This window comes from Sorex araneus, chromosome 4 (genome assembly GCF_027595985.1).
Source record: "Sorex araneus isolate mSorAra2 chromosome 4, mSorAra2.pri, whole genome shotgun sequence".
NCBI classification, from domain to species: Eukaryota; Metazoa; Chordata; class Mammalia; order Eulipotyphla; family Soricidae; genus Sorex; species Sorex araneus.
The window spans coordinates 31,938,256-31,961,580 of record NC_073305.1 but is presented as its reverse complement, the minus strand read 5'-3'; the positions used below and the strand labels follow the sequence as shown (position 1 = coordinate 31,961,580).

The 23,325-nt window shown below is 45.3% G+C and overlaps 1 protein-coding gene across 3 annotated transcripts in view; it reads right to left on the bottom strand.

The window, feature by feature from the left end:
* Window positions 1-23,325, bottom strand: part of CNOT10 (CCR4-NOT transcription complex subunit 10) — a 60,476-nt gene that overhangs the window by 18,153 nt on the left and 18,998 nt on the right. The window contains exons 5-13 of one of the 3 annotated variants that reach the window (XM_055136132.1): window positions 21,225-21,367; window positions 19,914-20,000; window positions 19,240-19,323; window positions 17,254-17,371; window positions 15,384-15,533; window positions 10,980-11,182; window positions 9,557-9,678; window positions 6,107-6,280; window positions 4,955-5,032 (exon numbers count right to left, since the gene is read on the bottom strand). In XM_055136132.1, the coding sequence (XP_054992107.1) occupies window positions 4,955-5,032; window positions 6,107-6,280; window positions 9,557-9,678; window positions 10,980-11,182; window positions 15,384-15,533; window positions 17,254-17,371; window positions 19,240-19,323; window positions 19,914-20,000; window positions 21,225-21,367 (1,159 nt within the window). Of the gene's footprint in view, window positions 1-4,954; window positions 5,036-6,106; window positions 6,281-9,556; window positions 9,679-10,979; window positions 11,183-15,383; window positions 15,534-17,253; window positions 17,372-19,239; window positions 19,324-19,913; window positions 20,001-21,224; window positions 21,368-23,325 lie in introns of all 3 variants that reach the window. The other 2 variants (XM_055136133.1, XM_004603851.3) reach the window with 2 other exon arrangements.

The following is a 23,325-nucleotide window of genomic DNA, read 5'->3' as shown; positions in this document are numbered from 1 at the left end:
CGTGCAAGGCAAACGCCCTACCCGCTGTGCTATCGCTCCGGCCCCAAGAAAAGAAAAGGTCTTAAAAAAAAAAAACAAACTGTCAGCAGACAAAAATGTTTAACATTTTCTGGGGAGTTGTGGACATGCCCCTAAAAAAGCAATGCTCAGGGGCAGGCAGTGACTGTAAGTGGTGGGAATCAAACGCAATGTCCCTCTGCAAAGCATTCATATTAGTGCCAGGGATCAAACCCAGATTGGCTGTGTACAAGGCAAGCGCCTTATCCCTGCATTACCTCTCCAGACCTTAAGATATATATTTTTTCTTCTGTTTTTTGGGGACACACCTGGGGATACATAGGGGTTACTTCCGGCTCTAGACTGAGCAATCACTCCTGGCAGTACTCAAAGGACCATATAGGATGCTAGGGAACAAAAGCAGGTCAGATGCATACAAGGCAAAGGTCTTACCTGCTGTACTATGCTCCTGCCTCGAGATATTTCTTATATATTAAAAAAGAAGGGTGGGCCGGAAATAGATGGCTATTCTGAGTGATTCAGGATCTAAAGCTATCTTTTAATCTGTGCCATGACGTGTTTTCAATTATGTGTGAGATACAAATAAACTGTCTTCCCTAATTTAGTATATCAGTACTTTTAAGCCATTTGAGCTTCACATTTAAACTCTCTTAATTTCTTTCTTTTTTTTGTGTGTGTGTCACTCCTGGCTCTGCACTCAGGAACCACCCCTGGCGGTGCTAAGGGGACCACATGGGATGCTGGGAATTGAACCTGGGTTGGCCTCGTGCAAGGCAAACGCCCTACCCGCTGTGCTCCAGCCCCTCTCTTAATTTCTAAGAAATTGTTCTGATCTGGAAACAAACTGCTATTTAATTGTAAGAATATTTTTCTGAGGGGCTGGAGCAATAGCACAGCAGGTAGGGCGTTTGCCTTGCACGAGGCCAACCCGGATTCTAATCCCAGCATCCCATATGGTCCCCTGAGCACCACCAGGGGTAATTCCTGAGCGAAGAGCCAGGAGTAACCCCTGTGCATCGCCGGGTGTGACCCAAAAACCAAAAAAAGAAAATTAAAAAAAAAAAAAAAAGAATATTTTTCTGAGAGCTGTTTTGTTATTATAGAATTTCAGTACTGCTTCCAGTGACACATGCCTTCGACAAACAGAGCTATGATTAGCTCAGTTTGGATTTTCGAACCCATGTTTATTATGTTCAAGTGAAAAAAAACATGAAGCTACTCAGGAGCTGTGTGTCACTGCCAGAAGCAGCCACAATGACTTCCTACATATCAGCTAGCGGAAAATAGGGAGTGAGCTTTTGCGCTGGTATCCCGCAGATAATGTAACACAAAGGGTGAAATATGAAATCCATAAAATCCATACACTGGCCACACATACTTCTAATCACATCCAAGCATTCAGGTCAAAAATAGAGAAAGTCTAAGAAACCCGCGATCTTAGCAGAGCACCCTCAGGCTTACACTTACACCCTCCCACTCTGGCTGGCTCAGGCCACACGTCTGCCCTTTTATACACCCATCTGCATCATGAGATTTTACAGCTTTGAACATGACTGCACAAATCTTTTCTGACGCCTTTCCTGCCCCCACTGCCAATCTCCACGTTGCCATCACCACGGTCTTACAATCTCTCCTTATAGAGCCACCCTAAGGCTCCTCCCATCTTAGTCCATATCCTTCCTCCCATCTGCTTCTGTAAGGAATAAAGGGTAATAATAAATACCAGGGAACCTACCTTTCCTTCACACTCTGGTGGAATTCCCTGCTGAGACCCTTTCCCCAGAAATAAAGAAGTCGTTTTATTTTCTCCGAAGATCTGAAAATTGCCAAATCTTACTACTAGGGCACCTTGCAAGGAAAAAGCTGTTGTACCATGAAAAAGTACAAAACTCTGCACACTCATACTCCTAGCTTTCATACCACGTTAGCCTTTACTTCAGTTTTTGGGCCATATCTGGCTGTGTTCAGGGGTTACTGAGGAACCCATATGGGGTATCGGGGATCAAAGTGGAGCTGGCCAAGTACAAGGCAAGCGCCCTACCTGCTGTACTATGGCTCCAGTCCCTCCTACCAATTTTAGAAGGTAATACCAAATCCAGTAATTATGTAGCCTGTCACTATGGGATAACATACTTAAGCTCCATGTATAAATAAAACAATCCTAAGATTAGTACTCACTCAAATCAGTTAAGAATAAAAAGCTTAAAAATTTCAAGTATCTGTGAACAAGAATTTTTTTCATTAAAGATTTAGGAAGTTCCTTTAGTAATACTATAATGTAATATTCACTGCAGTTTTATATGTAATAGTAAAAAACGAAAATATTTTAAGTATGATTTTTTTTTTTGTTTTTGGAGCACATGGGCAGTCCCCAGGGAACCATATGCAAAGCTTGGGATTGAATTTAGGTAGGCCAAGTGCAAAGTAAGCATCCTGTTCACTGTACCACATACTGCCCAAGAATTAAAAAAAAAAATTAAATTATTATTAATTTGTTTTGGTTTTGAACCATATCCAGCAATATTCAGGGTCTGCATTCAGGAATTACTCCTGGCTGTGCGTGGGGGACCATATGGGATGCGCAGATTGAAACTGGGTACCCGAGTGCAAAGTAAACACTCTACACATTGTACTCTCTCCTGCTCTAAATTAAAATATTTAATTTTTTTTTTTCCTTTTTGGGTCACACCCAGCAATGCACAGAGGTTACTCCTGGCTCATGCACTCAGGAATAACTCCTGGTGGAGCTCAGGGGACCATATGGGATGCTGCAAATCGAACCCGGATCGGCCGCGTGCAAAGCAAATGCCCTACCCTTTGTGCTATCGCTCCAGCCCCTAAATGAAAACATTTTAAACAGCTGAGTACAACTGTCAAATACTGTATGTCATACCGACATAATGCAACTCCATACTCAAAAAAAGACTGAAGAAAACAAAGTCCCAAGCTTTTAAACAGAGCCTTAACCTAATTCTGAACAATCTCTAAAGACAACAAAATCAAATGAGGAAACTAAGGTAAAGAACAGTGTGAACAATATATTAACTGCTAGTATAAACATCACCACACACACAGATAATGGGGTAAGAAAGGCTTTTTCTTTTTTTAAACACATTCCTACTCAGGACAGAATCCTAGCATAGTGAAATTACTGCAATTAAATGGTTAGGATTTGGGGCCAGAGAAATAGTACAGTGGGCAGGGCGTCTGTCTTGCTCACGGCTAACCCAGGTTCGATTACTGGCATCCTATATGGTCCCTGAACCTGCCAGGAGTGATCCCTGCGTGCAGTGCCAAGAATTAGTTCCTGAGCACTGTCGGGTGTTGCCCCCAACAAAACAAAAAGTTAGGATTTGATTGCTCTTTAATAATAAAGTTATAGGGGCTGGAGTGATAGCACAGCGGGTAGGGTGTTTGCCTTGCGCTCGGCCGACCTGGGTTCAATCCCCAGCATCCCATATGGTCCCCTAAGCACTGCCAGGAGTAATTCCTGAGTGCAAAGCCAGGAGTAACCCCTGAGCATTGCTGGGTGTGACCAAAAAAGCAAAAAAAAAAAAAAAAAAAAAGAAGTTATAGGGGGCTGGAATGATGGAATGATAGTACAGTAGGGAGGGCGTTGGCCTTGCACTCGGCCTACCCGGATTCGATTCCCAGCATCCTATATGGTTCCCCAAGCACTGCCAGGAGTAACCCCTGTGCATAGCCAGGTGTGACCCCAAAACAAAACAAAACAAAATAAAAATGAAGTTATATTCATCATTTTGGTTTTGCCATTATTTTACTGATAATTTGTCACTGTCCTTTTTTTGGACAAGGCAGGCGTGCCAACAGCTGGTGGTGCCAGAGATCAAACCTGGGCTTGCCATGGGCAAGACAAGCACCTTACCTGCTGTTATGTTCATTTTGTTTGTTTTTTTCTGTTTTGGGGTCATATCCAACAGTGCTCAGGGGACCATATGTGGTGCTGGGGATTGAATCCCGGTCAACCATGTGCAAGGCGAGCACCTGCTGGACCAATTCTCTAGCTCCTCTCCTCATTTCTTCAAAAGCAAGATAAAAGATGGGGCTGGAGCGATAGTACAGTGGGTAGGGTGTTTGCCTTGCATGCGGTTGATCCAGGCTGGGGTGATTCCCAGCATCCCATATGGTCCCCTGAGCACCGCCAGGAGTAATTCCTGAGTGCAGAGCCAGGAGTAACTGCTGTGCAGTGCCGGGTGTGACTCAAAAAGAAAAAAAAAAAAAGCAAGATAAAAGAAATTCAACAAAAAATAAGAACTGACTAATCACAACATAGAGATGACCATGATGCTGGTTCTGACAGATTCCTCAGATTTTTTTGTGTCACACTCAGTTGCGCTCAGGGCTTACTCCTGGTGGTGCTTGGGGAACCAGACGTGGTGGGGGCAGAACGTGCTCAGTCAAATACAGGGCAAAAACACTTTACCCACAGTGCCTCTCCGGCCCCCAAGGAAGTATTTCCTAACAAAGTTCTTAAATCATTTTGCTTCTGAAACAGAAATAAATCTTAGGCCAGAGTGCGAGAGAGAATGCAGTGGGTAGGGCGCCTGCCTTGCATGTGTCCCATCTTGGTTTGATCCCTGGCACCTCATATGGTCTCTCTGACCCTTTTAAATTAAGAAAAAAATTCCCACTCCCAGCAATCTATAGGAAAGGCATTATATACCAACTAGATGATCTGTCACAAGACCAAAAAGACGGGTAAAGCATTCGACATTCAAAGAGTATTAATTCAAGAAAGGAACAGAATAAAAGATTAAACACAGGGCCGGGATCTGGCCTCGTGGTGCAGCACAGGCTACCTTCAGCGGGGAGCTTCAGGGTGAGGCCCCTGGAAGCCCAACAGCAACAAAAGAGAAAGGCTAAAAACTACGCACTCACTTCAACATTAACATAGCTAATTTGTTGAGATACTCACTTTAAGTTTTCTAATTCCTGTTTTCTCAATGGAGAAGAGGGTGGAGCTGGGATGAATTTATCTCCATCATGATTCTTACTGCTAAAGAGAAATAGAATCTTACTTACAAAAACCAACAATGAAATATAAATCTTTGTTTCCCTATCTCTGATTTTTTTGTTTGTTTGTTTTGGGGCCACACTCAGTGACGCTCAGACTCTGGCTACTGCCCTTGGCTCTGTACTCAGGAATCTATCTATTGATCAATCCATCTTCCAATTATTTATCAACTGAGTGAAACATAATTTCTGATTAGAAAACAAAAATATCCCACTTTCCCTAAAACTTTTTTGTAAGAAAGATGTATTTTATTACAATAACAATTGCTAGGATGGAAATTTTATTTCAAAAGTGCCACGTGTCAGGCTGGAGCAACAGTATAAAGGGTAGGGTTCAACCCCCAGCATCCCATCTGGTTCCGAGTACCACTGGGAGTAGTTCTGAGCGCAAAGTCAGGACTAACCCCTGAGCATCACTGGGTATAGCCCCAAAACGGAACAAAACGGTGCCAGGAGTGGACCAGGGAGATGGCACAAGGGACTAGAATACATGCTTTGTAAGTAGGAGCCCCAGGCTTGATCCCTGATACCATGTGGTCACCCAAGCACTGGTCCTGAGCACGAAGGGAGCCTCCCGATAATAAAAGGTGCTACATGTAGAACAAAGCGTGTTTCATACTTAACATGTTTACTTAGTTATTATTAGATAAACTCTCCCAATTTCTGGGGATCAGGGATGGGGAATGTCCATCCACAGGAAGCATAAGGCCAGTGAAGCCCTGTGGTCCGGTCCTGGCGAGAGAGGGTACACACACAGGGGCTTCTTGTCTGTCTGCTGTCCGGACTGTATGACTCGAAAATGATGTTTAAATATCCACATGCCCCTGGCAGGTAAAAAGATCCTCCCCACCCTGATATGAAGTTTGATTTTTACTAGAATACTAGAAATACATGGAAATAGAGGTAAGAAATATGTAGGGTTTATTTTCCTTTTAGAAACTAACATTATTATTTTGAAAATACAGGCAAAGATGAAATCTAAAGCATCAGGCTAACAAAACCCCAAAGGACTTGGCGGAAGTGCAACAGAGGGTAGGGCTGGAGATTCCAATACCTGCAAGTCTCGCTTTCGCTGCTTTCGGGGTTCCCACCTAATTGACTATTATTTTTGGATCCATTTTCCTGTTTTGGATCCTGCTGTTCTTCCGGCAACAACAACAAGGCATTTCTGAGACAAATAGCCGCAAACTCCATACTGGCTACAGGAATTGCTGAAGACTGTCCATCACTTAAAAGAATAAAATTATCAAAGAAAAAAAAATGACATGAAGTTGAGAATATTCTATCATCAGGAATAAAATCAATACAATTAGAGATGAAATATTTGCCTGCTGGGGCCTGAGTGACAGCACAGCAGAAAGGGCACTTGCCTTGCACACAGCTGAACCAAATTCAATCTGAGCACATGATGAGCCAGGAGTGAGCCCTTGAACACTGCCAGGTATGGCCCCAAAATAAAACAAAAATTTTGCCTGATGAGGCAGAAATTTTATTTCTTTAACTTTATTTATTTATTTATTTTGCTTTTTGGGTCACACCTGGCGATGCACAGGGGTAATTCCTGGCTCATGCACTCAGGAATTACCCCTGGCGGTGCTCAGGGGACCATATGGGATGCTGGGAATTGAACCCGGGTCGGCCGCGTGCAAGGCAAACGCCCTAACCACCCGCTGTGCTATCGCTCCAGCCCCTCTTTATCTTTTTTTTTTTTTTTTTTTTGCTTTTTGGGTCACACCCGGCAATGCACAGGGGTTACTCCTGGCTCATGCACTCAGGAATTATTCCTGGCGGTGCTCAGGGGACCATATGGGATGCTGGGAATCGAACCCGGGTCGGCCGCGTGCAAGGCAAACACCCTACCCGCTGTGCTATTGCTCCAGCCCCCACTCTTTATCTTTAAGTTATTATTTTTTTGGTTTGGGGTCACATCTGGCAATGCTTGGAGTACTCCTGGCTCCTCTCTCAGGAATCTCTCCTGGCAGTGCTTAGTGGAACCATAATGGATGCTGGATATTGAACCCAGGTGGGCCACAAGCAAGTCAAACAGCTTACCCGCTGTGCTATCTCGCTGGCCCCCTAGGGTAAAAAAAAAAATTTTTTTTTTTGCTTTTTTGGGGGCAGGGGTGACACCTGATGATGCTCAGAGGTTTTACTCCTGGCTTTGCGCTGAGGAATTAGTCCTGGCTATGCTTTGGGGATCATATGGGATGCCGGAGATCAAACCCAGGCATTTGCAGGGCAAAGACTTTATCTACTGTATTATTGCTCCGGCCCCTAGGGTAGACATTGTAGTTTAAGAGTAACTATAAGACAGTACTCAAGAAACCAAATTCTGAAAGGAAAGTTTTACATTGAGTTGAGTTCTGGTTGATTCTTGCTTACAAAAATACCTATCAATGAGTTTTTAAAATATAGTGTTTAGGGCTCGAGAGATTGGTAGTACTGTAGGTACTATACCCTGCTGCTTAAGGGCTTATTCCTGGCTCTGTCCTAAGGGACCAATCCTGGTGGTACTTGGGGACCGTATGGTATGCCGCGGATCTAAGCTGGCTGGTAGCATCAGCAGTGTACAAGGCAAGTACACTCCTCTCTGTACTTTTTTTTTTTTTTTTTTGCTTTTTGGGTCACACCCAGCGATGCTCAGGGGTTACTCCTGGCTCTGCACTCAGGAATTACTCCTGGCGGTGCCTGAGGGACCATATGGGGTGCTGGGGATCGAACCCGGGTCAGCTGCGAGCAAGACAAATGCCCTACCCGATGTGCTATCGCTTCAGCCCCTCCTCTCTGTACTATTGCTTCAACCCCTGTAAATTGAAATCTTAATGCAAAATAAAGATGTGCATGGTTCTTGCTTTTTTTTTTTTTGGTTTTTGGGTCACACCCGGCGATGCACAGGGGTTACTCCTGGCTCTTCACTCAGGAATTACCCCTGGCGGTGCTCAGGGGACCATATGGGATGCTGGGATTAGAACCCGGGTCGGCCGCGTGCAAGGCAAACGCCCTACCTGCTGTGCTATCGCTCCAGCCCCAAAGATGTGCATGTTTTAAAATTGATCTGGTTAGGACCTGAGAGATAGCACAAGGCACTTGCCTTGTTAGTGGCAGAGCTGGGTTCAATCTTCAGTACCACGTAAGTCCCCTGGAACCCTGACAGGAATGATAACCTGAGCACAGAGTGAGGACTAAACTTTGAACATTGCTGGGTATGACGCCCACACCAAAAGAAATAAAATATGAAATATATCAAGTCTCCCTCTTCTTTTTTTTTTTTTTTTGCTTTTTTTGGGTCACACCTGGCGATGCACAGGGGTTACTCTTGGCTCTGCACTCAGGAATTACCCCTGGCCGTGCTCAGGAGACCATATGGGATGCTGCGTGCAAGGCAAACGCCCTACCCGCTGTGCTATCTCTCCAGCCCCGAGTCTCCCTCTTCTGAAACGTCTAAATAATGGCCTTGAAAAGGGTTTCTCAGGCCATGAATAATTTCAGCATCCAAATCAGGGCTACAGAGGTATTACAGGGGTTAAGGTACTTGCCTTTTACCCTGCAGACCCTGGCTGGAATCCCTGGCACCACATCTGGTCTCCTGAGCACAGGCAGTGCTCACTCCTGAACACAGAACCATGAAGAGCTCTGAGCTTCACCAGATGTGGCCCCCAAAGACAAAATAAAAATGAAGAAGCATTTTGGATAAAATTCAAAATCAGAGGGGCAAAGAAATGGCTTAAAGGGCTACATGCTGGGGCTGGAGTGATAGCACAGTGGGTAGGGCGTTTGCCTTGCACACAGCCGACCCGGGTTCGAGTCCCAGCGTCCCATATGGTCCCCTGAGCACCACCAGGAGTAATTCCTGAGTGCAGAGCCAGGAGTAACCCCTGTGCATTGCCGGGTGTGACCCAAAAAGCAAAAAACAAAACAAAACAAAAACAAAAACAAAAAGAGCTACATGCTTTGCAAGCAGGAGGCCCTTCTGCGTGTAGCCCCACAGGAAAAAAAAAAAAGAGGAAGAATAAAAATTGACCAATGGGACTAAGCACACGTTGAAGTAGCAGTAAGACTCAGATACTAAGTGGCTCCTCCAATGAGTCTTTTTATTTTTTTTCTTTTTGGGTCACACCTGGCAATGCACAGGGGTTAATCCTGGCTCTGCACTCAGGAATTACCCTTGGTGGTGCTCAGGGGACCATATGGGATGCAGGTCAGCCGCGTGCAAGGCCCTACCCACTGTGCTATCGCTCCAGCCCCGAGTCGTCTTTTTTTTTTTTTTCCTGTTATACCCAGCAATGCTCAGGGGTTACTCCTGGATCTGTGCTCAGGAATTACTCCTGGCGGTGCACAGGTGGACCATATAGGATGGTGGGGATCGAACCTGGGTTAGCTGCGTGCAAGGCAAATGCCCTACCCACTGTGCTATAACTCTGGCCCTTAAGTCTTAAACATTTTTTATAGATGAGTAGTTTGAATATGAAAAGCTATGTTCACTTTCTTTGTACAAAATACTTACTTATACACGGTATTCTGTATGGACTGCGATGCCAACACTATTTTACGATGATAGCCTTGACCAATGATACTCTGTACAATTCCCTTCTTGCTTGGAAGACCTTTTGTTTCTTGTTCAGAAGTCTAAAAAACATAAGGAACTTATAACTTCACAGAACTGTTTGAAGGGGTATAAAAAAAAAATAACCCAATGCCTTTCACAACTATCCTGCTATTAAGATCCACCAATGTGGAGTTTTTGGTGATAAAGTATGTTTAGTATCAAAGAATCAAGTAAGGACCATGGGGTGGAGTGATAGTACAGCGGTAAGGCACTTGCCTTGTATGCAGCAGACCTGGGTTTAATCCCCAGCATTCCATATGGTCCCCTGAACACTGCTAGGAATAATTCCTGATACAGAGCCAGGAACAAACCCTGATCATTGATGCATGTGGCCCGAAGTTTAAAAAAAAATAAGAAAAGAGTAAGGTCCAGAGCGTTAGATCTCTCCCAGCAGAGGTCAGGGGTAAAGACTTACTCCTTGCATGCAGCTGACCCAAATTTGATGATGTCCAGCACCATCATGATCCCCCGAGCAGCCTCAGGTGTTCCCAAGTATTTGTGCAGTGGCCCACGATTCGTGGTCTGAGCAGGACAACATCCTAGGCCTCAACAGTTTAATGTTTAAAAATTTTTACTTTTTTTGCTTTTCGGGTCACACCTGGCAATGCACAGGGCTTACTCCTGGCTATGCATTCAGGAATTACTCCTGGTGGTGCTCAGGGGTCACTCCTGGCTCTGAACTCAGGAATTACTCCTGGCAGTGCTCAGGGGACCATATGGGATGCTGGAAATTGAACCCGGTGGGCTGCGTGCAAGGCAAATGCCCTACCCCTGTGCTATCACTCTAGCCCCAACAGTTTAATGTTTAATTAAATAGATTTTGGGAAATGGGGCTTGGAGTGATAGTACGGCAGGTAGGGTGATTGCCTTGCACAGGGCCGACCTGGGACTGATCCCCATATAGTCCCTGATTGATAGCCAAGAGATGCAGCAAGTGGCGCCTGAAAACTGCTTGGGAAGTCCCCACCTTTCCTCCTTACCACAAAAAAGATTCAAGATTTCAGGAAAATGAAAACCTATGCTGTTATTAATACTATTACTTTGTTTTGGGGTGCCATACCCAGCAGTACTCAGGGTTTACTCCTAGCTCTGTGCTCGGGGATACTCCTGGCGGTGCCTGGGGGGAATCAAACCCAGGTCAGCCCTGTGCAAGGCAATCACCCTACTGTACTCCAGGCCCATTTCCCAAAAACTATTTTAATTAGACATTAAATGGTCTCTCTTCCTATCCAAAACTGCCAGGTGTGGCCCCAAATCCCAAAGGTAAACCAAACCAACCCCACAAAACAGATAAGATTGAAGATACACATGCCACACTCACCCCCTTATTGGCGGCAATGCAGCACTCGGCCAGCCGGAGCCAGAGGCGGGGATTTGCGTGATACACCTGAACGGCTTCAATCAGACACTCGAAGGCAGCCAGCGGCCTCCCAATGTGCAGCAGCTGAATCCCACAGTTATACAGCAACTCATACCTCTTGTTGGTCAGCAACGTGCACATGGGGCGTCCCGAGAACTTTTTGGCTGGTGATAGGGATAGATGGGATGGAAGCATTAGACTTTAAGGAAGAACCACAATGAAAACCCATACTCCAACGGAGTCCTTCAACCACCCACTGTTTACACGCTGCTAATCCGAGCTGAGGAGGCCTTGGTCCTGACCATCAGTGGTCTCTGCCACACCTACACACACACTCACCAGACTCCTGGCAGTTGCCTGAGCTGGTGAGCAGAGAAATCTCAGCTCACTTGCTAGCCTCAGGCACTTCTGCTCTACACGGCAAAGGAAAGAGATGGGGTTCATTTTCAACCCTGAGAACCCCACACCTCTCTATTTTTTTGTTTCTCTTTTTGGCTCACACCCAGGGTTACTCAGGGGTTACTTCTGGCTCTGCACTCAGGAATTACTCCTGGCAGTACTCGGGGACCATATGGGATGCTGGGGATCGAACCTGGGTTGACTGCACACAAGACAAACGCTCTCCCCGCTGTACCATCACTCCAGCCCCACCTCTCTGTATTTTTTTTTTTTTGCTTTTTGGGTCACACCCGGCAATGCACAGGGGTTACTCCTGGCTCTGCACTCAGGAATTACTCCTGGCAGTGCTCAGGGGACCATATGGGATGCTGGGATTTGAACCTGGGTCGGCAGCGTGCAAGGCAAACGCCCTACCCGCTGTGCTATTGCTCCAGCCCCACCTCTCTGTATTTCTGAATGTTTAAGGACTTTCCACTTTTGTAGGATGAGGCAAGGCTCCTGGTGGAATAGAGGAACAGTGCTTTGGATTGGGGGGTATCTGTGCTGGGCCAGAGCTGGGATTGGAGGGGAAGAAGGTAAAAAAGAACATTCCAGTTTTCCTCAACATTTAAAAAAAAATGGAGGTAGCATTTCTTTAAAAGTGTGCAAATGGAAAAAAAAGTGTGTAAATGGAGGCCAGAAAGATAGTACAGTGGGTAAGGCACTTGCCTTGCATGCAGCCACCTAGGGTTTGATCCCCAGCATCCTATATGGTCCCCTGGATCCACCAGGAGTGATTCCTGAGTGCAGAGCCAGGAGTTACCCCTGAGCACTGCCAGATGTGGCCCCCAAACCAAAAACAAATCGTATGCGAATGTTTCTAAGTTTTAGGGGTACAGTGTTACCACACACTCATATCACTGATGTTTCTACTTTCAGCCTGGTTAACCATTTATCATTTATATGCTATGCTAACTATAACAGTAATGTAGGGAGCAAGGGACTCTGATAAGGAAATACAAATTAAAGTACTATGGGCAGAAGCGAATTCTGAGGGCTGAACGCAGGTTCTGCATACAGGAAGCCAGGTTCCATCTCTGGCCCTGCATGGCTCTGAGTACTGCTGATCGAGGACAGCCCCTGAGCACTGATGGGTGTTGCTCAAGAGCAAAACAGAAAACCAAAATAAACATTGGGGCTGGAGAGACAATACAGGAGACTGGGAGATTGCTTTGCATGTGGCCACGATGATTCTACCCTAGTTTGAATCCCTGGCACTACAGATGAGCCCTGAGCACCGCTAGGTGTGGCCCCAAAGCAAAAAAAAAGAAAAAAAATCAAACAAACAAAAACCACTATATACCTGTAATACTGTGGCTCATCCACTTATTTATTAAAAGTTTCACACTGCAGGGGCTGGAGCAAGGCCATCCCTGACTCTATGCTCCCCTAGCAATGCCAGAAGCAACCTGAGCACTGAGTCAGGAGCAGATCAAAACCAAACAAATCCAAAGTTTCATAGTCTATAATAAAATGAAACCATTTATGATTCTAAATAAAAATTTCTATCAATTCACATTTTTTTAACTTTAAAAAGCTAAATAATTGCTTGATTTTAAGTACTTCATATAAGTAATTTAAATCTTTTAGTTTTTGGGTCACCCCTGGTTGTGCTCAGGGGTAACTTCTGCCTCTGCACCTGGGATCACTCTTACTGGAGCCCAGGGGACCGTTAGGGATGCTGGGGATTGAACTTGGGTGGGTCCTCTGTCAGGAAAGTACTCTCCCTCTGCTGTACTCTCTTGGGCCCCCTGTCATCAATAATCCTTCAAACAGGAGCCGGCAAGTTAGCTTCAAGAGCTGCTTTAAGGGGCCCAGGTTCCAGCCCTGGTACTTCATGATCCCTTGAGCAATGCTCCAGAGTGGTCCCTGAGCTCCATCCCTAGGGCACTCTTCCCACAAGAGGAATCTTAAAATGGGACCGGAGAGATGGAACAGGGTGTTAAAGCACTTCCCTTGCATAACGCCAACCCCAGTTCAATCCCTGGTACCACGCATGGCCCCCCAAGCCCTGCCAGGAGTACCCCATGAGTACCGCCAGGTATGGCCCAAATTCTACCCTACACACATAAAAATGTAATTTTAAAATTTTGCTTAAAGATTGAGCATTCCTGAACACCCATGATCTCGGAGGCCCACTAACTACTTTCGGCACCCAGCATCTTCTTGCAGAAATGCCTCTAGACTGTGAACTAAGCTATGGCCCCATGCTGTCCCAGGAGGGGAAAAATTTTTCTCTCTTAGCCTTTCCTTTGCCCAGCAGCATGGCGACCGCCATCTTATAAGACCCACTAAACAGAGGTACAAGCTTGCAATGATGCGACTTCTGGCAGAAATTTCTCTGGACTTAATTACTAAAATACCAAAAATCCAAAACTGCGCAGCCGCAATAGCAGCTGCGCAACCTCATATGCTCTTCATTCTCAGCAATGGAAAACAAATTATCAAATGATGCCTTTTCGGCAGGTCTGATTGTTGGGGGAAAATTCCAAATAAGAATAGTGAGCTTTCTGTTGAAATACTGAATGTAATCAAAGTAAAGAGAGAGTACAGTGAAAATCATCAGCCACACAGGCGGGGGTGGGGATGGGGGTGGGATGGGAGGTATACTGTGGTTCTTGGTGGTGGAACATGTGCACTGGTGAAGTGATGGGTGTTTGATCATTGTATGACTGAGACTTAAGCCTGAAAGCTTTGTAACTTTTCACATGGTGATTCAATAAAAAATAAAAATAAAAAACAAAAAAACAAAAAATACTTTGCTTAGGGGCTGGAGCAATAGCACAGCGGGTAGGGCGTTTGCTTTGCACGCAGTCGACCCGGGTTCGATTCCCAGCATCCCATATGGTCCCCTGAGCACCGCCAGGGGTGATTCCTGAGTGCAGAGCCAGGAGTAACCTCTGCACATTGCCGGGTATGACCCAAAAAGCAAAAAAAAAAAAAAAAAACTTTGCTTAAAGATTGCGAGGTACTTTCAAAAGCATATCAAGTCAGGGCTGGAGCAATAGCACAGCAGGTAGGTCGCCTGCCTTGCATGCAGCCAACCCAGGTTTGAATCCCAGCATTTCATATGGTCCCCTGAACACCACCAGGAGTAATTCCTGAGTACAGAGCCAAGAGTAACCCCTGTGCATTGCCGGGTGTGACCCAAAAAGAAAAAAAAAAATTTTGCTTTAAATTATATGGGATCACTGATTTTTAAATCTACAAAAAAAACAATATGATTGAGAATAATTCAAAATTAGTCCTAACACTGGGCTCTTCTAAGTAGCAGTATCTATTAAAAATCCTAAGAGTTGGGCAGCTGGAGCAACAGTACAGCGAGCGGGTAGGGCGCTTGCCATGAATGTTGCCAACCCAGATTGGACCTCTGGTACCCCACACTGTCCCCTGAGCTGGCAAGGGGTGTTTCCTGAGCAGAATTAGGAGTAGACTCTGAGCCCTTGCCAAACCACCCCCCTCAGAGCCTCAGAGCTGGGGCCAGAGAGATAGCACAGCATTTGATGCTCAGCACCATCAGTGGCCCCGAGCCCTACCAGGAGTGATCCCTGCGTGCAGGGCCAGGAGTCAGCTCTGAGTCCCGCCATGTCAGAGTTAACTATGCGGAGCCAGGATCAACTTTAACTGTACAGCTCACAGAGCATGCATTCTCACTACAGGCTTGCTCCTTAGAATTGTGCTTTGCCCATAGAGTAAAATACAGGGGGTGGCAGTGGGGTGGGGGAAGGGGGAGGTGGCAGAAAGGAAGATGCACTGGGGTCCTTGGGGGAAGGAGATGAGTAGCTGAAGATGGGTGTGGTGCTGTAATTACGTACACGAGAAACCATCATTAACAATACTATAAATTACAGAGTCTCAATCAATTAAAAAGCAAACAAACAAAAAACCCATAAAGTACAACACAAACTGTCCCAGCAAGGGCCTCACCTGGATCCGTATTGCCTGCACTAAGCTGTGCACAGACATTGTCATTTTCCTGCAGAGCCTTTTTAAAGTAGAAAATTCCCAAATTGTGCTTGCTCATGGCAAAATGGATGCAACCAAGATTATTCCAGAACATACACCTTAGGCATTCACCTGAGAAATAAACACATATATGTCCTTAGTAAAAAAGAAAAAAATTTACTGCTGATATACCTCATACAGGTATACAATTCTACTTGGTTCCTATAGGACAGTTTACAAGGCATTTGGAATTCAGAGCTATCTGAAAATGTCATCATCTACTTTCTTTCTTTTTTTTTGTTTTTTGGGTCACACCTGGCAATGCTCAGGGGTTACTCCTGGCTCATGCACTCAGGAATTACTCCTGGCGGTGCTCAGGGGACCATATGGGATGCTGGGAATCAAACCTTGGTCGGCCGCATGCAAGGCAAACGCCCTTCCCACTGTGCTATCACTCCAGCCCCTTTTCTTTTTTTTTTGGTCACACCTGGCAGTAATCAAAAACTGTAATTCCAACTCCGTGTTCAGGAGTGGCCTCTGGCACTGCTGGGGAAGCATGCATGCAGAGGGCAGGAGCTGGGTATCCTGCATGCAAAGCATGAGCTCCAGGTGGCTAAGCTCTCTTTCTGGTCCATAAATCTCTTTAAGGGCTGCAATGGTCCAGAAGGGCCACACATAGGGGTGCAGGGGGCTTACTTCTGGCTCTGCACTCAGGGATCATACCTAGAGGGGCTCAGGGAAGCAAAGGGATGCAGAGATCAAACCTGAATCAGATATGTGCAAGGCAAGCACCCTGCCTGCTGTACAACTGCTGTTGTCCAATCATGATAGCATTTTAAAGAGAGAAAATAGGGGGGGGGCTGGAGTAATAGCACTTCGGGTAGGGCACGCGGCCGACCCAGGTGCGATTCCCTGCATCCCATATGGTCCCCTGAGCACCATCAGGAGTGATTCCTGAGTGCATGAGCCAGGAGTAACCCCTGAGCATCACCAGGTGTGACCCAAAAAAGAAAAAAAAGAAGAGAAAATAGGGGCTGGAGAGAGAGTATAGTGGGTGGCCTTGCATGTGGATGACCTGGGTTCGATCCCTGGCATCCTGTGTGGGGACGGACACACACACACACACACACACACACACACACACACACACACACACACACACACACACACACACACACACACACACACACACACACACACACACACACACACACACACCCCACCACCACCCCCCATTTGACCCCTGGCATCCCATGTGGTCATACGCCCCTCCCCCCTTCTAAAGGAGGGAGTTTTCAGGGAGTGGCACTGTGAACACTTTGAGGAAAACTCTCCAAGGCCCAGGGGTGATTGAGGTTGGAACAACAAAGAAAAGATGAAGGGGCGAAAAAGGAAAGAAAAATTCTATCACCATCTCCTCTAATAAGCAGACTTTTACTGGTAGCAAAATTTCATTTTCGTTTTCTTTCTGGACTATACTCAGCAGTGATGCTCAGGGACTCCTGGCTTAATGTTTGGGGGATCAAAGGCAGGCTGCCCACAGGTGAAGAAGATTACACTATTCTGGAATCAGAGAGAGAACTCAGCAGGCTGACTGTAGGCCCTGCATGGGGGAAGCCTGATTCCCCATCAGGAAGGGGCCGGAGTGACAGTACCATGGGCAGGGCACTTGCCTTGCACGTGGCTGATGTGGATTAAATCTCTGGCATCCCATATGGAGTGCCTGGAGTGACCCCTGAGCACATAGCCAGGAGTAAACCCTGAGCACTGAAGAGTATGCCCCCAAAACAGAAAAAAACAAAAACCAAGCAAAAAAGCCGGAAGAAAATATGGCTTCACAGTATTCTTTTACCTGTCTTCATAAATCCTGGATGCTCAGCAATGTTTGAACTGTTTAACAGCTTCACAGCTTTTCGATAATTGCCTCTTAAGTACTCAAAATTGCTCTTCAGAAACAGAGAGGGCGCGGACTGTAAAGAAAGTGCACATTACTGGTGACTTGCTTTAGATGCCTGAGTGAAGTCAGAATCCTATCAGTCTGGGATGTGTCAAAAGCATAATCAGTTAGGTCAAGGCCACAAAGAAGATAGTTTATTTTGTCACTGTTCTCACCATCAAAAACTAAAACCTGTCAAAGTACCTTATACACCGAACTAAGGGTCAACCAAAACTAAGGGTCAACCTGAAAACCCCTACTATATGCTCATTAGCAGAACAAACTCTGACTTAACCAATCACATTATTTATTTAGTTTTGGAGAGACACTCAGCAATGCTCAGGGCCCACATGTGGTGCCGGATAGTCAAATCAGGGTTGGCAACATACATGGCAAGCGCCTTAGCTCCTGTGCTATCACCTCTTTGGTCCCAAGATCCCTTATTTTGAGTCAATGTTGCTACTTTAAAATAAGGCTTTTGAACTGAAGGCTACCTTTTAATCCTAACAAGTCTCCTGGTGGAGGATCACCTGTATAAAACTAACTTAAAGTGCAGAAAAAGGCAGGGATCTGGGGATGAAGCAGTGATTTTCTGGAGGATCTGCAGAGGCCTTATTTACCCTCTATTTACAGGTCTCTCAAATTCTTGTTAGTGCTTTGCTCCATCTCCTGGTAGGTGGCAGTAATTCCTTTTAAAGTTTTCCCTAACTAGGTATGACTATTACACTGAATTATAATTTATTTTCCTATTTTTTTTTTTTTGGGTCTTCAATGACTATAGCCATCTTTGAAGTAAATACTTGGCCCCTCTCTAGGCTATAATGGTTTTAATTTAATTTATTTTTTTGCTTTTGGGTCCTACCCGGCGATGCACAGGAGTTATTCCTGGCTCATGCACTCAGGAATTACTCTTTGCGGTGCTCAGGGGACCATATGGGATGCTGGGAATCGAACCCGGGTCGGCTGTGTGCAAGGCAAGTGACCTACCCCTGTGCTATCGCTCCAGCCCCTATAATGGTTTTTAAAAAAATGAGTGATCTGGGGCTGGAGTGATCTGGGCCAAGCCGGGTTCGATCCCCAGCATCCTATATGGTTTCCCCAGCACCGCCAGGAGTAACTCCTTGAGTGCAGAGCCAGGAGTAACCCCTGAGCATCGCTGGGTGTGACCCAAAAAGAAAGAAAACAAAACAAAACAAAACAAAAAAAACCCAAAACCAAAACCAAAAAAAAACCCCCAAGTGATCCAGTGGCTAATCTGGATACTGCTTATTATTTCTAGGGTTGATTATCTTGACTTATTCCTGCTGTGTTCAATTGTGATAAACCATTCAAAATACTAGATAGTTGTTTAAAATGGCAATTCTGAAGCTAAACACAAAGTGGGAAATACTTATTAAAACTTCAAGTGACAAATACAGTCAATTGTAGAAAAAAATCACTGTTTTGCAGCTCTCTAGCAAGGTTTTTTTTTTTTTTTTGCTTTTTGGGTCATGCCCGGCGATGCACAGGGGTTATTCCTGGCTTTGCACTCAGGAATTAACTCCTGGCGATGCTTAGGGGACCATATGGGATGCTGGGAATTGAACCTGGGTCGGCCTCGTGCAAGGCAAACGTCCTTCCCACTGTGCTATCAATCCAGCCCCTCTAGCAGGGTTTTTGGGTTTTATTTTGAGGCCACATCTGGCTGTGCTCAGGGATCATTCCTGGCAGGACTTGGGGGGCCATATGTGGTACCAAGGACTGAACCTGGGTCAGCCTTAACCTCTCCAGTCCGCTTTATATAGTTTACATACACTCTAAGACTAAGAAAAAGGATTTAAAAATGACAAATACCTACTATACACATAATAGAAAGCTTTAGGCTTTGAAATCACAAATGAAAACAAAGTCCGAGAAACTCACATTTCCAGCCGTGTTCATGACCGACTTGACCTCCCTTTTGCACGCTTTGAGAGACTTCATCTGGATGTAGGCTCTCACCTTATACTGTCAGAGGAGAAAGGAGAGATGTGTGTGTGTGTGAGCATGAGGACAGCTCTGCATATGTCACTCTTATTTTCTACTCAAGGAACTTATACCCAATATGTCTGTTTTAGTAATGCCAGCTCCTTGTGAGAGCAAGTTTTACACTGTTTTAAATGACTTTTTTTTTTTTTTTGCTTTTAGGGTCACACCTGGCGATACTCAGGAATTACTCCTGATGGTGCTGGGCAACACTATGGGATGCTGAGGACTGAACCTGGGTCAGCCACGTGCTATTAGATAAACGCCCCACCTGCTGTACTACCACTGAGAACCTCTCTCTATCAATTCTTAACTGCTCAGGGTAAATAACAATAAAAAGTCTTAAAGTATAAGCTGATTTTATCTCCTTTCAATTTCTGGAAAAAAAAGAAGTGATAACTACATTATGCTCGAGCAAAATATATTTAGAAAAATAAATATGCTCCAAAGTCAAATAAAGATACGTTTTTAATTATTTACTGCTTTCAATGATCAACTAGTCATTATTTACTGCTTCCGAAACCACAGGCTTCATCATTAAGAACTAGAAATGTACATTATATTAGCTTTACCTGATGAATCTTCGACTTTGCTGCTTCTATCAGAGCTCCACTTTCAGCTTTATGATTAGATCCATCTTTGTTTGTATTATTACCAGACTGTAGGGTGATGATAGAAAGATAAACCCAATTAAGTATTTCAGTCTGTAGAGTTTTCGTAATTCAGAATTCCAAGTTCCGCTCCCAGAAGTTCAGGGTTGGCAGTGTGGATTAGCTGATAGGAATCGACTTCTAAACAGCACACAGATGAGGCTCAGTTTTCATTCAAAGCATATAATATAAGGGCTAGGGATGTGCTCCGTGGAAAGCACTTGCCTTGTTGACAGGAGGCCTGGAGGTTGACCCCTGACAGTCCCTGGCACTGCCAATGCTGAGTTGTACAGGATCACTACCATTGCGACCCCCGCATCACAACAAAAATGTGATCAAGAAGCCCCACCCAGGGGGCCGGAGCGATAGCACAGCGGGTAGGGCATTTGCCTTGCACGCGGCCGACCCGGGTTCGATCCCCGGCATCCCATATGGTCCCCCAAGCACCGCCAGGAGTAATTCCTGAGTGCAAAGCCAGGAGTAACCGTTGAGCATCGCTGGGTGTGACGCAAAAAAACAAAAAACAAACAAACAAAAAAAAAAAGAAGCCCCACCTGGTTTCTTTGAAATAACAAAGAAAAGCAGAGGAGAAAGCATGAATAGGATGGTTTAAAAAGCGTGGGTAGGGGCCAGAGAGAGTACAATTAAGTAAGACTCTTGCCTTATACACGACCAACCTGGACGTGTACGTTGGTACTCTTATTCTTTTTTTTGCCACACCCAGGTGCTCAGGGATTACTCCTGGCTCTGTGTTTAAGGATCATTTCTGGCGGGATCGGGGAGGGGAAGCAATGTGGGGTGCTGGGTATCAAACTGGGTTAGCTGCATGCAAGAAGGCAAGTGCCTTCTCTGCTGTCCTGTTGCTACAGCCCCATAACCCTGGTACTCTATCTAATAGTCTCCGGAGCTCTGCCAGGAGCGACCCCTGAGTGCCAGGAGTAAGCCCCGAGCACTGCCAGGGACTACTCAGCGCAGTGCTCAGAAGACCTGTGGTGCTGGGGCTCAGACCTGGGTCTCCAGCATCCGTTCCGGGTCTGGTACGTGATCTCTCAGAACTCTAAAGTTGCTTTGGGGCATAAATTTAGATGGGGGAATGATTATGCAACCCTGTGTTTACTAAAAACCACAGAACTATATACTTTAAAATGGTAAGTTTCATATGAATAAAAGATTTAAAATATTTAATAACAAAAATATATTTTAAATGTAGTGCGGTTACCTCAGAATACTCACCTCATTCTTTCCATTCTTGTTACTGTTACCCTGTGAAATCATTTTTTCTAGTACAGCAAGAAGATGTAAAGCTTTCTCTGCTTGGTAGGTCAAGATATACAAGTCTACTAGCAAGAAACACACTGCTTGTGCAAACTTTTCTTCTGGGGGGTAAAACAAAGAAACAAACACAGAAAAAGCAAAGTCACAATCTAAAGTGAATCAAACACTATCGGTTTTCATTCTCCCCTATGAAAACAAGGCTCTAAAAAAACCCAAGTTTTGATTGAAATAAATGTTCACTGGCAGAAGCATGAGTGGAAGCAACTTGCCGGACTCCAGGGGGCTGCTGAGGCTCAAAGCCAGGCCCTGAGCACAAAGCACACAACGCCAGCCCTCTGAGCCGTCCATCTCTCCAGCGCCTGCACACGAGACGAGGAGTTACATCAGGTGGAAAGAAATCTCACTTCCAGTATCTGCTCTGCAGCTTACTACACATATGGCCTCTGCACACCACAGCACTAAGTTTTGAAGCCCAGGTCCATGGCTGCCTTGTAAACTGAGAAGAATATGTGACAGCCAAAAGAGAGGGAGGTGGACCAGGTGGTATTCTGAAGGATTTTTCAATCTAAAAAAAAAATAATAAAAAAAATATATATACATATATACACACACACACACATATATATATATATATATATGTATATATATATATAGTTCTAGGAAGATTTCACATTTGTGATTTTTAGAGAGATTTCCCTTCCCTTTTTTTGGAGGGGGAGTTGGACTGGGGGGTGTAGGCACATCCAGTGGTGTTCAGGATTTTCTCCTGGATCTGTGCAGTGATCCCTTCTGCAGTTGCTAGAGGGGCCATCTGTGGTGCTAGGGATTGAAGGGATTGAATCAGTGTTGGTCGCATGCAAGCCAAGTGCCTCAACAGCCCCCCTCCACCCCCATGTATCCTTCCGGCCCCAAGACTTCCTATCTACACATGAGACGGGAGGGAAAATGTTCTTGAGTGCAGAGACAAAAAGAAAGCAAGAGGTGGATTGGAGTATATCAAAAAAGTGAAAGAGGGTCTCGATAGAAAGTATAGTGGGCGGGGCTGGAGCGATAGCACAGCGGGTAGGGCGTTTGCCTTGCATGCGGCCGACCCTAGTTCTAATCCCAGCATCCCATATGGTCCCCTGAGCACCGCCAGGGGTAATTCCTGAGTGAAGAGCCAGGAGTAACCCCTGTGCATCGCCGGGTGTGACCCAAAAAACAAACAAAAAAAAAGAAAGTATAGTGGGCAAGGAGCTTGCCTTGCACATGGCCAATTCAGGTTCAATCCCGGCATCTCATATGGTCCACCAAGCACCACCAGGTATAATTCCTGAGTGCAGAGCCAGGAGTAACCCTGGGGCATTGCCAAGCGGATTAGCCAAAAACCAAAAGAGAAAAAAAAAAAGTGAAAGACTGGAGAGAAATGTATAAAAATGAGAACTTTAAGGAAGAACCTAACAGAGAGAGGAAGAGTAACCTATTTTATTTTATTTTGTTTATTTTAGTTTTTGGCATTTTGGGTCACACCCGGCAATGCACAGGGGTTACTCCTGGCTCAGGTACTCAGGTATTAACTCCTGGCGGTGCTCAGGGGACCATATGGGATGCTGGGAATCAAACCCGGGTCGGCCGTGTGCAAGGCAAATGCCCTACCCGCTGTGCTATTGCTCCAGCCCCCAAGAGTAACCTATTTTAACATAACCCTATTTTCCTTTTCTTTCAATAAAGAAGAGGAAAAATTAAGGTTTATAGAAAGCAGCTATAAGAAAGAAAATTTCAAAAGTTCTTGAAAGATTTACAAATCTGCCTGATTCTGCTCTTGCTCCTGCAGAGTGGCATTTCAGGAATCCAAAGAGGATTCCATTTAAAATGAAGATCACCCAACATGTCTGATGTGCGAGGGTCTCCAAGGGCTTCCCTTCACACCTAAAACAGGGAGTGCTTCTACTCTTTGCCTCTTCAAAGCATCTGACTTCACTTTCTACTGTGCTCCTCTAGCTCCAGTCCTGGGGCCCTCCTGCACGCAGTTCCTCTCATTCACCGGGCTCCCCTCAGAGCTGGAGACTCACTCACTCAC